This window comes from Guyanagaster necrorhizus, assembly GCF_019112545.1.
Source record: "Guyanagaster necrorhizus MCA 3950 unplaced genomic scaffold BT62scaffold_9, whole genome shotgun sequence".
NCBI classification, from domain to species: domain Eukaryota; kingdom Fungi; phylum Basidiomycota; class Agaricomycetes; order Agaricales; family Physalacriaceae; genus Guyanagaster; species Guyanagaster necrorhizus.
In genome coordinates this window covers 405,289-421,200 of record NW_025064888.1, presented here as the reverse complement: position 1 = coordinate 421,200, position 15,912 = coordinate 405,289, and the positions used below count along the sequence as shown (strand labels likewise).

At 48.2% G+C, this 15,912-nt stretch overlaps 4 protein-coding genes across 4 annotated transcripts; 2 read left to right on the top strand and 2 right to left on the bottom strand.

The window, feature by feature from the left end:
- Positions 1 to 128: 128 nt before the first annotated feature.
- BT62DRAFT_1060834 (FH2-domain-containing protein) lies at positions 129 to 6,216 on the bottom strand (the record flags this gene model as incomplete). Its single annotated transcript, XM_043178611.1, has 19 exons — positions 129 to 344; positions 398 to 499; positions 550 to 723; positions 774 to 901; positions 960 to 1,098; positions 1,146 to 1,229; positions 1,282 to 1,437; positions 1,492 to 1,557; positions 1,608 to 1,732; positions 1,793 to 2,726; positions 2,788 to 2,979; positions 3,032 to 3,142; positions 3,197 to 3,353; positions 3,412 to 3,480; positions 3,533 to 3,792; positions 3,851 to 4,276; positions 4,325 to 5,538; positions 5,591 to 5,938; positions 5,988 to 6,216. The coding sequence occupies 19 exons, from the start codon at positions 6,214 to 6,216 to the stop codon at positions 129 to 131; spliced, it is 5,130 nt and encodes a 1,709-aa protein (XP_043041048.1).
- Positions 6,217 to 8,748: 2,532 nt separating this feature from the next.
- BT62DRAFT_1060823 (P-loop containing nucleoside triphosphate hydrolase protein) lies at positions 8,749 to 11,408 on the top strand (the record flags this gene model as incomplete). The annotated part of the gene is made up of 10 exons (XM_043178610.1): positions 8,749 to 8,957; positions 9,009 to 9,168; positions 9,220 to 9,875; positions 9,925 to 10,167; positions 10,221 to 10,449; positions 10,499 to 10,587; positions 10,640 to 10,689; positions 10,737 to 10,835; positions 10,889 to 11,002; positions 11,053 to 11,408. 10 exons carry the CDS (start codon positions 8,749 to 8,751, stop codon positions 11,112 to 11,114), a joined length of 1,911 nt encoding a protein of 636 aa, XP_043041047.1. The 3' UTR covers positions 11,115 to 11,408.
- BT62DRAFT_1074932 (DUF1960-domain-containing protein) lies at positions 10,931 to 12,026 on the bottom strand. The gene is made up of 4 exons (XM_043179064.1): positions 11,920 to 12,026; positions 11,836 to 11,857; positions 11,694 to 11,726; positions 10,931 to 11,638 (listed from the first exon to the last, which is right to left on the bottom strand). The coding sequence occupies exons 1-4, from the start codon at positions 12,001 to 12,003 to the stop codon at positions 11,415 to 11,417; spliced, it is 363 nt and encodes a 120-aa protein (XP_043041046.1). The 5' UTR covers positions 12,004 to 12,026; the 3' UTR covers positions 10,931 to 11,414.
- A 240-nt stretch (positions 12,027 to 12,266) lies between these two features.
- Positions 12,267 to 15,715, top strand: BT62DRAFT_966537 (MCM-domain-containing protein). The gene is made up of 8 exons (XM_043188824.1): positions 12,267 to 12,588; positions 12,639 to 13,155; positions 13,214 to 13,633; positions 13,687 to 13,988; positions 14,040 to 14,574; positions 14,626 to 14,787; positions 14,841 to 15,374; positions 15,430 to 15,715. Exons 1-8 carry the CDS (start codon positions 12,284 to 12,286, stop codon positions 15,598 to 15,600), a joined length of 2,946 nt encoding a protein of 981 aa, XP_043041045.1. The 5' UTR covers positions 12,267 to 12,283; the 3' UTR covers positions 15,601 to 15,715.
- The last annotated feature ends 197 nt before the right edge of the window (positions 15,716 to 15,912 follow it).

Here is a 15,912-nt window from a genome sequence, read left to right as displayed (position 1 = left end):
AGTATACATGTCTGAGGCGTCTCAAAATACAACTATTAGTAGGGATATGTGTGCGTGAGAGATATATAATATTGATATAAAGATCGTGGTAAGCCCGAATGAATATGTTGGTATTGTAAGCCATGAGTTTATGCTTCATGATTCAAAAAGCGACTCTGAGGTCGTCCGCTACCAGGTGCGCCATCTAGGAATATTTTACTGAGTGGTCGCGCAGGTCTTGCTCTTCGTTTCCCGTCTCGCATGCTGCGAATGGCCTGGTCGAGATCACCTCGACCCACTGATTTACCGCCAGTAGTTCGGCCATGAGAGCCCTGAGTATCAGGGTTAGCCTTAATGGTCTGTGGCTGTGGCAGTTGCATGATGAGATTCATGTCAGTGATACATTGAGATGACTTACAGGTTCCGCAGGTCGGTCCACTTCCACTGTGATCTGAATGCTAGACGGCGTTGCCTGGACTCCCGACTTCTGCTGGGAGTCGTGAACTTCTAAAGCACATTTCTGCGCATTATGTTTAACGACGGGATGGGACTGGTCAAAGACAGGTTTACCTGAAGAGAGGACGAAAATGATACAATCAAACCAAAGAAATCTTCAGGCTTGGGTGCGTCCGGTGCGTCGGGATTTTCGCCATAGTATACAAGAAGAGAGTGCAAGTCTCCTTCTAGAGATAGACCCATATTCTTAAGTGCGATGATACTTTCGCCAACTTCAACCACAAACGGCTGAATACGAAGGTCAGTGACGCTACAGGCTGGTTCATCAAGGCACCTACTTGCATCACTAGAATGAATCGATCGTCGGGTAGGGCAGGCAGCGGCTTGAGTTGCGTTATTTCGGTCTTGATTTGAGCCAGGCCTGAAGCCATGCTATTGACCGACTGCATAATAGTTTGTACAGAAACTGTTGAGCATTGTAAGTCAGCAGGAAACACCCACGTTATTGGAACCAGACAACATACGACGGGCAGCAGCTTCAACATTAGGCAGGTCCTCAATAAAATTGACCAGATTAGGATGAGATCGAAGGAGTACTCGAGCCAAATAATGCAGCAATGTAGGGCAGTCAGTACCAGCCTTGGCTGTTTTTGTCTCCTTCATCTGTCAAGAGATGAGGGCAAGGGTAACACCGGAAAACCTGTGTTTACCTTTAGAAGAGCCTCAAGCTGAAAACCTTGGGCACCACCCCGGAAGCTGGAACCATTCAACGCGTTTCCTACGGCAAGTATGGCCTGTTTTAAGGTCATTAGGAATGTCACTGTGAAGAGGTTGACAGATGCTCACCTGCAAGATCTGCTTGAACTTCGTCGACCCACGGAGCTCCAGAGCAGCGTTACGTAGAGTATTCAAATCCGGCCGTATCTCCGCAATATCAAGATCTAATCTACGACGGTAGAGCATGCAATCCAGTCTTTGCGACAGCCTCGGAATTGATATTATCTAGGGCAACTGTATATTCAACGCACCAAGCACAGAACGAGAACATCTACGTACCTGGCCGAAATACTGGTCAGCCATGGCAAGCTTCCCAACATCTTCGAAATCTTTCATCCGGTTGACCTAAGCACCGATTGTCAAATTGAAAGACATTCCACAAATATTCTGCATACTTCGTCAGGCGTTGGTAGATGCTTCCCAATTGCCCTCAGATCATCAATGGAAAGGTCATCGCTCAACTCAAGTAGTGCCCTGCGTATTCCCGGGAAATCCAGTTTAATCCGTTTCAACATTATAGCTTGTACGCAATACGCAAAAAGTGAGGAGTCAGTGAAAGGTATCAAGAACGTTGACCTACCAATATGATTAGCGCGCGTAATATCTAACAGCGTTGTTACAGTAGATTTCTTAATCGGACTGGCTTGGAGTCGTGATGATGTCGAGGTGGAGTTATCAATCGTGAATGTCGTTTCTAGATCATTCAAGTCAAACTGAATATCAGTCGCAACTTCACGCCACACTGTATTGGAAACAGTTGAATTGTTAATCTTGTTCCAGAAGAAGGGCTTTAGCCGCTTCACAGGCCGGGTGACTTTGGGTCTCATACCACCCATTCGGAAAGCAGGAGGCGGAAGCGGGGGAAGGGGTGGCCCCGTACCCAGAGACGGTGGTGGAGGGAGTGGAGGGGACCCTGACGAAAATGCTGGAACAGGTGGGGGGGGCGGGGGTGGAGGTGGAGGCCCAGTGGAAACATCAGAAAGGAGAGGCGGAGGCGGCGGGGGTGGGGGCGGTGGCAGTCCAGATATCGTCAATGGCGTGGAGGAAGTTGGAACGGCAGCTGCGACAATGGCTATCGACGGTAATCGTGCAGGAGGCGGCGGCGGAGGCGGAGGAGGTGGTGGAGATTTGGTATCTGTCCTTGATAAGTCTGCAAGTGATGCATGCGTTGGCGCTGTCGAAGTACACTTAGGTTTGGAAGGGGGAGGGGGAGGGGGAGAAAGCGCTTTGAATTCCTTCTCGGTCTTGGGTTTCGATGCCAGTTTAGCTTTTACGTCAGCTACCTGAGCTTTGAGATCAGCTACTTCGATGCATAGTGAAGCGATCTGATCGTCCTTCTGTGATAGACTTTCAATGGTGCGAGCTACCATGAGCTCAGCATCCATTTCAGCCTCTCGAGCTTCTTCGCGATGTTCTTTCCTGGCCGAAAACCGGGAGTACACGGACTCAAGCGCGCGCTTCAAGTAGACAATTTCCTTATCCTTGATTCCCAGTGATGTCTCTGCCTCGCTGTTCTGTAAGTAGTAAAGATCTAGGTACGAAAGCATACCATAAGACGAAGGAGTTCGAACGCACCTTTGCTTTCAGCTTGGCAATCTCGTCCATCAGAGTATTCCATTTTGTTCGATCACGGGCCTGTTTAGCACGCTCGTCCGCATCGCGTGCTTCGATAGGATGTTGTTGGCTTTTGATTCGTTCTAGTTCTGACTGGAGCTGGAGAACTTGCTTTTCCTTCTGCACAAGACGCTGAACAACGCCATGGAAACTCTAAGAGAACATAAGATTTTACAAAGTCATTGTAGCCAGTTGATTGACAGACCTCGGGACCACCCTTTCCAGACGGCTTCCCCTGAGAGCCGCTAAGAGGCAAAGACTTCAGAGCGTTCATCTCAGCGATCTGCTGGTTGAGTTCGTTCTTCAACTTTGTGCGCTATGAAAAGAAACGTTCTTTGTCAGGGAGTAGGAAAATATGGACTATGTGTACCTCATCGCTAAGCTCTTCGACCTTTGTTCGCAGAGACTCCAGTTCTTCCTCAATGATGTGGTCACTCTCAGATGCGGCCTTGACCTCGAGTTCTTGACCCGTGATATGCGAAACAGAAGATGCGAACCTCTTCATGAAGATGTGCCAACTATCGTCACTACCCAGTGTTCATCAGTTCTGAGTATATTTATTTTTGGCTGAGAGACAGTTCTCACAACTTGTCGAGCATTGCCGCCTGTCCAACAAACTTATCCAGAACAGTAAGAAGGTCGGCCTTTAGTTGCCTGTAATAGAGCATCATCAGTACCCAAGACGGACTGGTCTCAGAACACTAACAGTTCGACATTCTTGCCGAGGATGTCGTTGTAATTGCGAAGAATATCAACCATCACAGGATACAGCTCACCGTGCTCTTGAGCAAGTTGGGCTATGTCCTGCAGGACGTCTTCAGCGTCAGACAGGACATCGTCGGTAGCAGTCCGCCTCATCATCCCTCTAGTCCGTTCTCGCATTTCCGCATCATCGTCCAATTTCTCCTCTGTATAGACGTTGAGCTGATTCATCACATATTCCGGCGGCTTAACATAACGCAGGGCCTATGACACAGAATAACATCAAGAAGACTCAGAAATAAATGAGTAGGATTAAACGTACCACAATAATCTCATTCAAACCCCTTCTACTAAATTCCTCTCGAAGTACAATCCTGTCTTCTAAAGTATTTGGGCAATTTGTCAGAGCATTCACGAGGGACATGACCGCGGCTCTGGGATTCCAAATCCGCTTGACCTCTTCATCGTCCATATCCATCAAATAAGTTGCAATATCATCGGTAAATTCTCCTTCACCGGAGGGCAGCTGTAAGGAATTGACCAGACCTTCAAAACGGAAGGCTTCGTCATAAGCGACGCGATAATCCGACAGCGCAGATAGTGCCGCCTTGTGACCATCAGGTGATAGAAAAGAAAGAGCGGCTAGAATTTCCGACGACATGGTCCTCAGTTCCGGCGAAGGGACGTGGAGAGAATATGTGATGTAAGTCACGATCATCGGAGCATCAATGATTCGGTCGAAGAGTTCCTACTAAAATATGAGCAATGACATAGGCGGTTATTGCCCAAGTCTTACATTACTTTGGTCGTTCCCGGCATTCAGAAAGACTTTGAAGCATTTGACGATTTCCAGCAGGCAGTTGGTTTCAATCTCCGTCAAATCTCTCCTTTTTCCGCCTTTGCCAACTAGTCCTGCAAGTATGGCCGTCAGAGCGTCCAGTCCCTTTTCAGCACTAAGGAACTCTTCCACCCATACCATACTAGCGTTGCGAAGGTGCACTCGCAGCGATATGATGTGCTTGAGCATCCTGATATCCGTTGTCTTCCACCTTTTCAATCCATCGACATACCACTTTGGTGAATTCTCAAATACCCTGCTATCACCAAAGCCAACTTTGTCGCCGCTGGACAATGACCACCAGTTACTCCATCGCCCTCCCGTACTCTGAGGCAAGACAGGCTTCGGTTCCTCGGCGATCCTATCGGTTAATCCTTCCCTACCCTTGTCAAACTCACCACTAATATGTGCTCCTTCGGAAACTACAGGGGGAGCTGCAGGTGCTACCCCCCACATAGAGAATCGCTTCATGAGACCATCCCCAGTCAGCTGTGGAACGATTCTCGGAATTATACCAGCGGCACTGCTAGGCCCATAGGACTCAGCGAGAGCTGGACCTCGCACAGATCCAGTTGTTCCCGCCTTCATCAATTTATGTTGCGATAAGATCGTTCGTTTCCTCTCTGGTGACATATTAAGCATCTCAGTGCGCTTGTCATTCTTTAGTCCGAAATTGTTCACTAGAGCCTCGAATTCTGCTTCGTCGAAATCAGACTCCTGGCCAGAACTTGATCCCGTTATTGAGCCATTGCTGGTTTGGTTTTCAACTAGTATTGGCTCGCTGACTATGCTTTTGCGTTTCTCCGAGGTGGCTACAACAGTGGATCGGGAAGGAGGTGAAGCTTGGAACCATCCATCGAACAGAGTCGACAAGCGGCTTTGGGAAATCGTCCCGCCTCCTGTAGTCGCAGACGCCTCCGGACTGGACATCCTTGCCGTTCCTTCATCATCTTCATCTTCGTCAAACTCTTGTAGGACTGCGAGACGTCTTATGGTAGATTGTGCTGGTTCTGTAGATGCTGTGGATACACTCCTTGATTTGGAGCGACGGTACCACTCATCGGGGACACAGAAACGAAAGCTGCGAGTAGCCGCAGATGTGTATGGGTTTTGACAGAAGGAAGTCTCAACGATACTGAAGATCAAGGAGGAACCGGGCAGTCGAGAAGATTCTGAGGATGCAAATCAATGCGTAGTCAACAATACAAGTTGCACAATACGCACTTTCAGATTCAGCATCCTTCCACACCTCTTCGAGAATATATTCCAAGCTGCCGCCCCCTGGAACTGGAAAGAACTTGGTCAATCCTAGTTCATCTATTACTGAGTTTACGACGTCATGAATAGTCGTAGTCTTGGAAATGAAGACCTTGTATCGAAAATCGTCGTGAATTTCGGGGACTCGAAGAAAGGATAGATATATGGATAGATGCGAATGGAGAGAAACCAAACGAAGGACAGGAGTGTGAAGATGGGCAGTCATGGGAAACGAAGAGAAATGTCGTTGAGTTGTAGTCTTCACCGGCGGGCCGTTAACCAAAGGTGCGACCAAAGTAGATGGATCCAGGGTGCCTGAGCAATACTAAGACGTGATATCTCACCGAAAAATGGGGCCACTCACCATCGCCAAGGGCTTCCAGCTCGTCTTCTTCCCAGGGCCGGCCGTTCCGTTCCACTCTAATCTTCTGTAGAGCCCATCCTTGATCGTCCAGGTCTCCAAGAACCTCTGACCGAGCCGTTTCCACTAAGGCATCAATGACATCCTGTATGGTGGCATCTTCAGCAACTTCAGCAAAATGAAGGGTTGCTGTGGTAAGGATCGTAGGTACGGCAAAGGAGCTGGTCGGCATAGCCAGTTGACTTTTAGATCACTACAAGAAAAGAATTGCTGCAAATACAGCGTTTACACATGCATGAGATTGTGATGGTAGTAGATGGTGGAGTCAAAATACAGCCGCACGCCGTCGTTGCATCGTCGGATTCGGATGCTTCTGGTGACAGAGCCACCACGTGTCGGCGCGAATCTCCCGATTTTCCAGTTTCCGCTTCAATCCCGACCAGTACCAAGAAGTATCATTTTATCGGGTCCACCAGACCATCCAATCAGTATGGCTCCAAGCTGTTGCGCACGTTGTGGTTTTGTTACGCCAGTCTTGTTATGACGCTATGGAAATTCCAACTGTCATACTGACAACATCCATTCATGTGCCTATCCAGGACTGTCCTGGAACAGCGAACTGTCACAAATGCCAGACGTCTTCTTCCTGGATTTAACAATATCTATGAACGTATATGAACATTTGAACATACTCTAGCTACTGGGGTCGACCAATATTGGCAAGTTTGTACTGCACGCAGACAAAGGATTGACAAAAGGTTAGCCATTTGGCACCCCCTTTTAAGGACACGACAGCCTATCAGGGCTCTTATGCGCTGACCACCATGTCTACTAACAAAAAGTCGCGCTCCTGTCTGGTGATGACGCCGAGGACACCTCGCAGCTCCCTGGTAACGCCTTAGGCCCACTAACGAAGAAACGATGCTTTATTTTGGCCCCTGCTCATGTCGCAGGTGGAAATGTCGCGTCCCTGACACGTCTTAACGAGCTTCTTACCGGCGCGGTGGCCACAGTGAAAGCCATTCATCCAGCATCCGGAGATGATACAGCCATCAAGGCAGTTCACGCATTGGCAGCTTCTCTCAGCAACGTGCTTCCCGTTGGCGTTACGATCAAAATGATCGCCTACGACCGCAAAATGGCTCGACGCATTCATCAGAAAGCTCATGAAAAGCTTCGAGAGCGATGGATGGGAACATCTCGAAGGTATGATGGGGGATACAGCGAGGGAAATAATCTCCTGGCTTCCAAATCTACGGCTCGTGATCTCAGCGGTGGATGTGGATTTCTAGCTCTTGCGCGAATTCCTTGTCTTATGCTTAGACACTGTAAAGAAGATGGAGGACTGAAGTATTCTGTCCGTATCTTTATCATTCCCCCGCATCGTAGCGCTTCTAACTCCAGTGTGTAGTTCACCGTTCGAGCATATGGACTTCTTTGCTATCACCGTCACAAATAACGAAGGCGTAAAGATATACGAAGAACGAGCGACTTATATCAGGCATACGCTTGCTTGGATTTTGAAAGAAATGCTTGTGGTCGCGATGTTACAGTAAGGTTAGCGTGTTCATCGTTGTGGATATTGATTCCTCTTGACGGATAGTGTCTTTAAGCCTATTCGACAGTCCGAAGGTGAGTAGTCTTCAATTTGACCATGATTTGGGTGTCTCTGAGACTTTGCCTCTGTAGAAGACACGAATTGCGATGGATACAGTTTTTGAGATGGTCATTGGACCCAGCAAATGAAGGACACTGCTACTGGCATGTACGCCCGACTTGAAACTCACCCTCTTAACATCTGTTCGAACAAATGTCTTTTGGATAAGCCTAACATTACGCGACTGTGGAAATATTCGAAGAGGTGTCACAGGTGGATGACCTCGTCCGTTTGTTGATAAATTCCCCCGCTATGAATCATCACTCAGTCCTGCTCAACGTTGTGTAGCTGTCTACTTAATCGAGCCTGCGGCCTTCAAGCTATACAAGATAGTTTACTCCAGGCAAAGGAAGAAGTTGGGGACTAGGTTTATGACACGTTCCCCGGCCTTATTGAAGCGCGGGAACGGCTGGAAGAGATGATAAAATAGACAAATTTTCCGGGTAAAGTTAATCTCACAAAGACTAGTCTTCCGGCTCGAAACGGTCTTCTAGAAATTCAAGAGAAGCTTATTGACCGGTTCGTGGAACGCTCAGTCCTATATGACAACGCTACCAGTGGTCCCGTAGATGACTGGGACGATAAGATGACGGGTGACTCGGATAGCGACTTTGAAGATGTGCCTATAGATTATAAGATGTCCGATCTGGAGCGCCCTATTCGTGATTGGATTCTTTTCCTTGGCGAATGACGAGCTAAAGGCGGCGCTGAAAGTCTGTGGGAGAAGATCAAGTTCGGCGACAAGCCGTTATTTGGTCTGGAGGGTGCAGCAGGGGCGTTGGCTACTCAGTGAGATACCTTAAATTTTGTGCATTGCTAGCTTGGCTAATTTCAAAATATCAAGGTGTGGCTGGGGATAGAAGCTCTATATCGGCACCTTACAAGATTCTGGATTTTGCCAAAAGCACCTGCTCACGCCCCTTCGACCTGGCCGCCGCGGAGCAGGTAAAGTAAATTACTAGTGTAGATTTTCTCCAACAAAAATACACTGGAGAAAGAAGTGACGTCACTGATGCTGATGCTGTACCCCAGTCACGAGCCCAAATGACTAATCACCGTCTCCGAAATTTGAAGTTTTCAGGGATCGATAACCGACAACCGACCACCATGGCACCCTCAGCCTCCAAACAAAAGCGCCTTGCCGAAAAAGCAGCCAAAAAAGCCGCCGGTGGTACAGGTGCCTCAACGTCAACGTCTACGCCGTCGGGGTCAGTCAATGGCGGAAGCAGTGTCAATACCCCAATCACCAGCATGAGTGCTGCCACGAGTCAGGAGGATCTCACTTCGATGGCGAAGCTTAACATTGCAACAGAAAGGTGTGTATATACTTACTCATTGTCCTCTTTCTTATGTAGACAATGTTGCAGGAGCGCAGCGGGAGTGCTTGTATCCGATGTGAAAGCTCGAGACATCAAGATAGATTCGTATACTCTTTCGTTCCACGGCCGTCTTCTTGTTGAGAATGCAGAGATAGCGCTCAACTATGGCCAGCGGTATGGTCTTTTGGGCGAAAATGGCTCTGGAAAGGTGTGTCAAATGCCCGTAATGTCTCCCATGCTATTAACACCTCCTGTTCAGTCTACATTCCTCCAATCTATTGCTGAGCGCGACATAGAAATACCGCAACACATCGATATCTACCTTGTACGTGGTGAGGCCGAACCCTCAGAAGTCAACGCTGTCGACTTCATCGTTGCTTCCGCCAAACAAAAGGTTGCTAAGCTTGAGGCTTACATAGAGGAGCTTTCGGTGGCAGAGGATGTTGATGAAGTCGCTCTCGATGCTGCATATGAGGAGCTTGAGGAGCTTGATCCTAATACATTCGAGACGAAAGCGGGAAGTATCCTCCACGGTCTTGGATTCTCTCAAGCTATGATGAAGAAACCGACAAAAGATATGAGCGGTGGTTGGCGGATGCGTGTGGCTCTCGCCCGAGCGCTTTTCGTCAAACCTCATCTGCTTCTGCTCGACGAACCCACTAACCATCTCGATCTCGGTGCCGTAGTGTGGCTTGAAGCGTACCTTTCAACGTATAATCATATCCTCGTGATCACATCGCACTCCCAGGATTTCATGGATTCGGTCTGTACGAACATCATGGATTTGACTCCGAAGAAGAAGCTGGTCTACTACACCGGTAACTATACTGTGTACGTGCGGACAAAGAAGGAAAACGAAGTGAACCAGATGAAGGCGTATAACAAACAACAGGAAGAAATTCTGCACATCAAAAAGTCTGTGTGCCTTGACTCATCGTCGCACCTTGTCCTAACAGACTTTTAGATTCATTGCTTCTGCCGGTACCTATGCTAATCTTGTGCGTCAAGCTAAATCTAAACAAAAGATCCTCGACAAGATGGAAGCCGCCGGACTGGTCGAGAAAATCGAGATAGCCAAACCTCTGCGTTTCAACTTCGAAGATATTCGGAAACTCCCGCCGCCCATCATTGCGTTCGATGAGGTGGCTTTCTCGTACTCGGGTAAGAAGGAGGATTATCTCTATGAAGGTCTATCCTTCGGTATAGAGTACGTCTTGTTCTTGTCTTTGTCTTCGTGAAGTCGACGCTCATAGGCGTCAGTATGGATTCTCGAGTAGCCATCCTCGGTGCCAATGGTGCTGGTAAATCAACGCTGCTGCATTTGATTACCGGAGTACTCCAACCGTCGCAGGGAACCATCTCGAAACATGCCGCTTTGAAACTAGCAAAATATTCGCAACACAGCGCGGATCAGCTACCCTACGACAAGTCCCCAATTGAATATTTCCAGGAGCTGTTCAGCCAGAAGTTCCCGGAGAAGGATATACAAGTAGGCTTTCACCTTATCACGCACTTCCACCATTGATGATCTTTCTCAGGCATGGCGAGCACAGCTGGGTCGCTTTGGTTTGTCGGGAGGCCATCAAACATCGCCAATACGGCAGTTATCAGATGGACTAAGGAATAGGTACGCAGAAAATTTCAGTTCATCCATTCTGCATCGACTATCATCACCTCAGGGTGGTATTCGCTCAATTGGCCATGGAGCACCCGCACATCCTCCTGCTGGGTAAGTATCCAATTTCTGCCTCGCTTTAATTACTAATACTTCTTAAGATGAACCCACTAATCATTTGGATATGGAATCCATTGATGCCCTGGCGAAAGCCATCAAAGAGTTCGAGGGAGGAGTGGTTATCGTGTCCCACGATTTCCGTAAGCTAATAGTCCTCAGATCATGTCGCCTTTTCGGACTCACTCTCGTCCAGGTTTAATCTCTCAAGTAGCTGAGGAACTATGGGAGGTAGCAAATAAGACCATCAGGAACCTGACGAAGGACGACATCAGCATCGTCGATTATAAGAAGAATTTGGTTCGACAAAGTACGTACCAATTCTAGGATGGTATTGGAATTAACCTAAAACCTGTCTAGGTAATGCCGCTATCGAGAAAGCGAAACTGTTCAGCAAAACAGCGCCCAAGGGCAAGACCTAAATGAAAGTTTGTTGTATTGTTACGATTGTCGACGATTGCATGTGCATGTGGTATACTTTTACATACAATACATACTATATAGACATCATAGAACAGGGGCCAAAGTGAATGAGGTTGGTGGATATAACTAAGACTTTTCAGTAATGTCATTTACTCGAGGTATAAAGGGATTCACAAGAGTTCGCTATAGACCCAACCAGATGCAGATAAAAATGATAATGCTAGTAATCTGTGATTTGCTGATACATAAACATTTGCTTGATTTGGTGACTTCGTATTCTACCATCCAGTGTCCCACACCTATACACCACCAAGCCCTTTGAGCGCTGCAACTCCTCGTGTGACGTTTGTGGAGCTGAACGTCGAACTCTGCAGACCCTCCGTCAGTTGGTGCCTTCCCTTCTCAAGAATGATTTGGGCAACATCGACGTCTTTCGATGTGCCGAAGATGGTGTCCAGTTGCTGATTGGACGGTTTGCCAAGAATTCCTTGTGGACCCTGGCCAGAGTGGAACGCCTGATAGGCTAGATAATGTAATGCAAATTAGGGGTGGACAATATAAAAGAGATCGCCACTCACAGTCCACTACGTCTGCCAGTGGGATAGAGCTGTATTTGAGTAAGCATATCACACTCATATGAGGGAAAATGATGCTGCATTCACGTGTCTGTGAAGAATGGATTAAACTTGCGCGACCGCCGACGATCAGACGATTACTCACCACCAGCTTTCCACTTCTTGTACTGCAACGTTGGACAAAAGACATTAGCGCTGCAAGGACTGCGATGTCGAGTAAACGACCTACTTCGTCGGTGTGCACGAGTAGGCAGTACTCGTCCGTTGACTGAGAGTCAGGCTTATAGATGACCTTGCTGATGGATTTCGTCATGATGTAGGCGGGCGGGATGGAATGGGTACAACGAATACTTGAGATGATGGATGTATGGAAGGAGGAGGTGACAGCACGGTTGGTCCTTATATTCCTGGGTCCTATGACGTCGAGACCAATAAGACTCCGTTAAGGAGGTCTATAGCGTCACACGACATCATAAGCCGGGCCCATGGGCGAGACCACATGGGCTCGCGCAAACACCGGCCCTCAATATGTGACAGGTCACATTGCACGCCAATTTTCGGGCGCGTCTTTCTTTTCATTTTCTCTGTTTGTCATGTCTTTCTCATCTCCTCGACAACACCGTCAATCCTCTCTGCCGCCTAGCAGCGCGCCTGGACTGCCATCTGAGGATGCGAGTGTATCGAGATCGCGTACCGGAACGCCTGATGCTGGCGGGACACCTCGACGGCCAGATGCCTTGGATTTGGATGATGATGGTGGTAATGAAGAACAGGATGGTAATACAACAGGATCTAAGCGAAAGAAACGTATCAATGGAGATGCGCGGCGCGATGTTCCATTGGTGCGAGATGCGGTCGGAGAGAGCGTCGCTGAAAGCTTTGAAACGTTTTTGAAGACGTGAGTGCATCTGCAAACTCCGAGAATAACTTTACATACATTTCTTTCAGCTTCACAGAGGATGTCGCGCTCGCAGCGACCCCCGCTTCCGAAGGAGATATTCCAGACGCACCGGATGGCGAGTTCGTCTACGTTGAGCAGGTTCATACCATGCGCGAGTACGAGCTTACGACACTCTACGTCGACTACGGACATCTGTTGGCGAGAGATGATGTCCTCGCAGACGCGATTCAAAAGCAGTACTATCGGTTCCTCCCCTACCTTCGTCGTGCACTTCTTAATCTCGTCACGGAATTCGAGCCCGAATACCTGAAAATCAATCCTACAGCTGCGACAACTGATTCTGCGAATCTCCAGTCTCGAGAATTTAACATCGCTTTCTACCATTTGCCCCTAGTATCCGGTATCAGGGACCTAAAGACAGAGAAAATCGGGACCCTGATGAGTATCAGTGGCACCGTTACTCGGACAAGTGAAGTGCGACCAGAGCTGCTTTTTGGGAGTTTTGTTTGTGAAGTGTGTAAAGGGCAGGTCAATGACGTAGAGCAACAATTCAAGTACACGGAGGTGGGTGTTCTGACTGGCTCACACAGTCCTTGGCGTCTAATTGGGTTTTCTTCGTCAGCCTTCCCTTTGCCCAAATCCTACGTGCGGAAATCGTACCGCGTGGCAGCTACAGATCGATAGCTCAAAATTCACTGACTGGCAAAAAGTCCGCATACAAGAAAACCCCTCCGAGATACCTACCGGATCGATGCCACGCTCCCTAGACGTCATTTTACGTTCTGAACTTGTAGAACGCGCAAAAGCTGGAGACAAATGCGTATTCACAGGCACCTTTATTGTTGTTCCGGACGTCAGTCAATTAGGCCTACCGGGAGGGAATAAAGCGCAGCTACAAAGGGAAGCAAATCGAAACAGCACTAATTCCGCTACTGGAGGTGTCGGGGGTTCTGGTGTTACGGGATTAAAGACCTTAGGTGTCAGAGATCTGCAATATAAGACTGCATTCTTGGCATGCATGGTACATGATGCTGATGCACGGGTAAGTACACTGTCGCGTCTATAGTTCATCAAGCTCATGTTCGTTTCCAACAGGGGGGTACAAATGTGCGTGGAGAGGAAGATGCTGGGGAAGACAGTGGACAGGCATTTGTTCAGACTCTTACGGAGCCGGAGTTTGATGAACTCAAGGCCATGATTGAGTCGGATCATATATATGCTCGTCTTGTGGAGAGCATGGCGCCTACGGTTTACGGACATGAAATTGTGAAGAAGGGTCTCTTGCTGCAACTTATGGGTGGAGTTCATAAGCAGACAACCGAGGGGATGCATCTTCGTGGAGACATAAACATTTGCATTGTTGGCGATCCTTCGACCTCAAAATCGCAGTTCCTGAAGTGAGTGCATCCGGAATTTCTCGTGTCAGTCGTTAAAACGGGATATAACAGGTACATCTGTTCCTTCCTTCCCCGAGCGGTCTACACTTCCGGCAAAGCCTCATCAGCTGCCGGTCTAACAGCTGCGGTTGTGAAGGACGAAGAAACAGGCGACTTCACTATCGAAGCAGGTGCCTTGATGCTCGCTGACAATGGCATCTGCGCTATCGATGAATTCGACAAAATGGATATCTCGGATCAAGTCGCCATTCACGAAGCCATGGAACAGCAGACCATATCCATCGCTAAGGCTGGTATTCATGCAACGCTCAACGCACGGACATCTATCCTCGCTGCCGCTAATCCCATTGGTGGACGATATGATCGGAAAAAGACTCTGAGGGCCAATGTCGCCATGAGCGCACCCATCATGAGTCGTTTCGATCTCTTCTTTGTCGTTCTCGATGAGTGTGACGAGAAAACGGACCTAAACATAGCGAAGCATATTGTAAACGTTCACCGCTTCCAAGACGAAGCCATCAATCCTGAGTTCAGCACAGAGACATTGCAGAGGTACATTCGGTATGCAAGAACATTTAATCCTAAGGTACGGCATGTATCCTTTGTCCATGGGTTATTGATCGCCATGTTCCTCTAGTTGAGTCGAGATGCCGCAGACGTACTTGTTGAAAAGTACAGGATACTCCGACAAGATGACGCTTCAGGCGCAGGCCGAAATTCATACCGTATCACGGTCCGGCAGCTGGAGAGTATGATTCGATTGAGCGAGGGTATTGCTCGGGCAAATTGTACGAACGAGGTAACTGTTAGACTTATGGTCCTGCTAGATCCTTTGCTTATGCACTCTGCCAGATCACACCCGCTTTCGTGAGAGAAGCTTATGGTCTCCTGCGGCAATCAATCATTCACGTCGAGCAAGACGACATTGATTTTGATGAGGAGGAGCTTGAAGGTGAACGTAGACGTGAGGCGCCTGCCCGCCCGGCCCCTCAAGCATCAGAAGACGTCGAAATGGCAGGTGTTGAAGAGAGCCAAACCCAGATGGATGAGAGCTCTGCTGTTCCTAATGGGGCTTCCGAATCCAAAGACGCACCAGCTACCCCGAAAGCTTCAACGTCCCAGTTACCATCATCAGACCATGTCCCTCATCCGCCTGCACAGCCCAAGAGGAGGATGGTCATCACGCACGACAAGTATATGATGCTTCAAGAGCTGATTGTTCTACATCTATCCGAGGTCGAGCGGACAACCGGTCAGGGTCTTGATCGGGATGAGCTCATTGACTGGTATCTCGAAGTGAAAGTGGACGGCGGGGAGGTGCAGACTGAGGATGAGCTAGATTACGAGAAGGAACTTATCTCAAAGATGCTTAAGAGGCTAGTCAAGGTGAATTTTTACGCAATGAATGTTGCTAGCATGTTTTGTTGATCCATTCGAATAGGACAGCTACCTTATAGAAATGAGGGGCGATATCCAGGACTCCCTACCCTCTATGGATGACGAATCTCAGGAGTCTTCGGGCCTTGCAGAAGGGGAGAATCTCAAGCTGTACTATATGGTTCATCCATCTGTAGACAAAGATTCATCGACGTCCTTGACATCTATGCCTTAATCTCGTGTTTTTGTTTTGTTGCTTTGATTGATTGTTGTATTCCACTGTACGCTATGCGTTGTATGATCTATATTATCTATAGTGCTTCCCAAGATACAGTTCCAACTATTCCTTCAACGGAACATGTTAGATACACCGCCCTTGGGCATTTAATGTGTGAATGAGCTAGGAAAGATATTTTGCATCTGGTGTAAACACGGCGTTTCGTGCAGTGTCATCCTATACCTGTAGTCTTACAAAACAGTAGCCAGGCCTGCTGTAACCCATTTTACTACTATGTACCGGATGGCATTATTGGTACTAGTATTGGTA

Excerpts from the sequence above, each read along its gene's own strand:
- BT62DRAFT_966537 (XM_043188824.1), top strand. The coding sequence starts at position 12,284 with ATGTCTTTCTCATCTCCTCGACAACACCGTCAATCCTCTCTGCCGCCT. Across the intron at positions 12,589-12,638 it reads TTTGAAACGTTTTTGAAGAC|CTTCACAGAGGATGTCGCGC; the intron begins GTGAGTGCATCT and ends CATTTCTTTCAG. Across the intron at positions 13,989-14,039 it reads TCAAAATCGCAGTTCCTGAA|GTACATCTGTTCCTTCCTTC; the intron begins GTGAGTGCATCC and ends GGGATATAACAG.
- BT62DRAFT_1074932 (XM_043179064.1), bottom strand. The coding sequence starts at position 12,003 with ATGACGAAATCCATCAGCAAGGTCATCTATAAGCCTGACTCTCAGTCA. Across the intron at positions 11,858-11,919 it reads TACTCGTGCACACCGACGAA|TACAAGAAGTGGAAAGCTGG; the intron begins GTAGGTCGTTTA and ends CCAACGTTGCAG. Across the intron at positions 11,639-11,693 it reads ACTGGCAGACGTAGTGGACT|CCTATCAGGCGTTCCACTCT; the intron begins GTGAGTGGCGAT and ends TACATTATCTAG.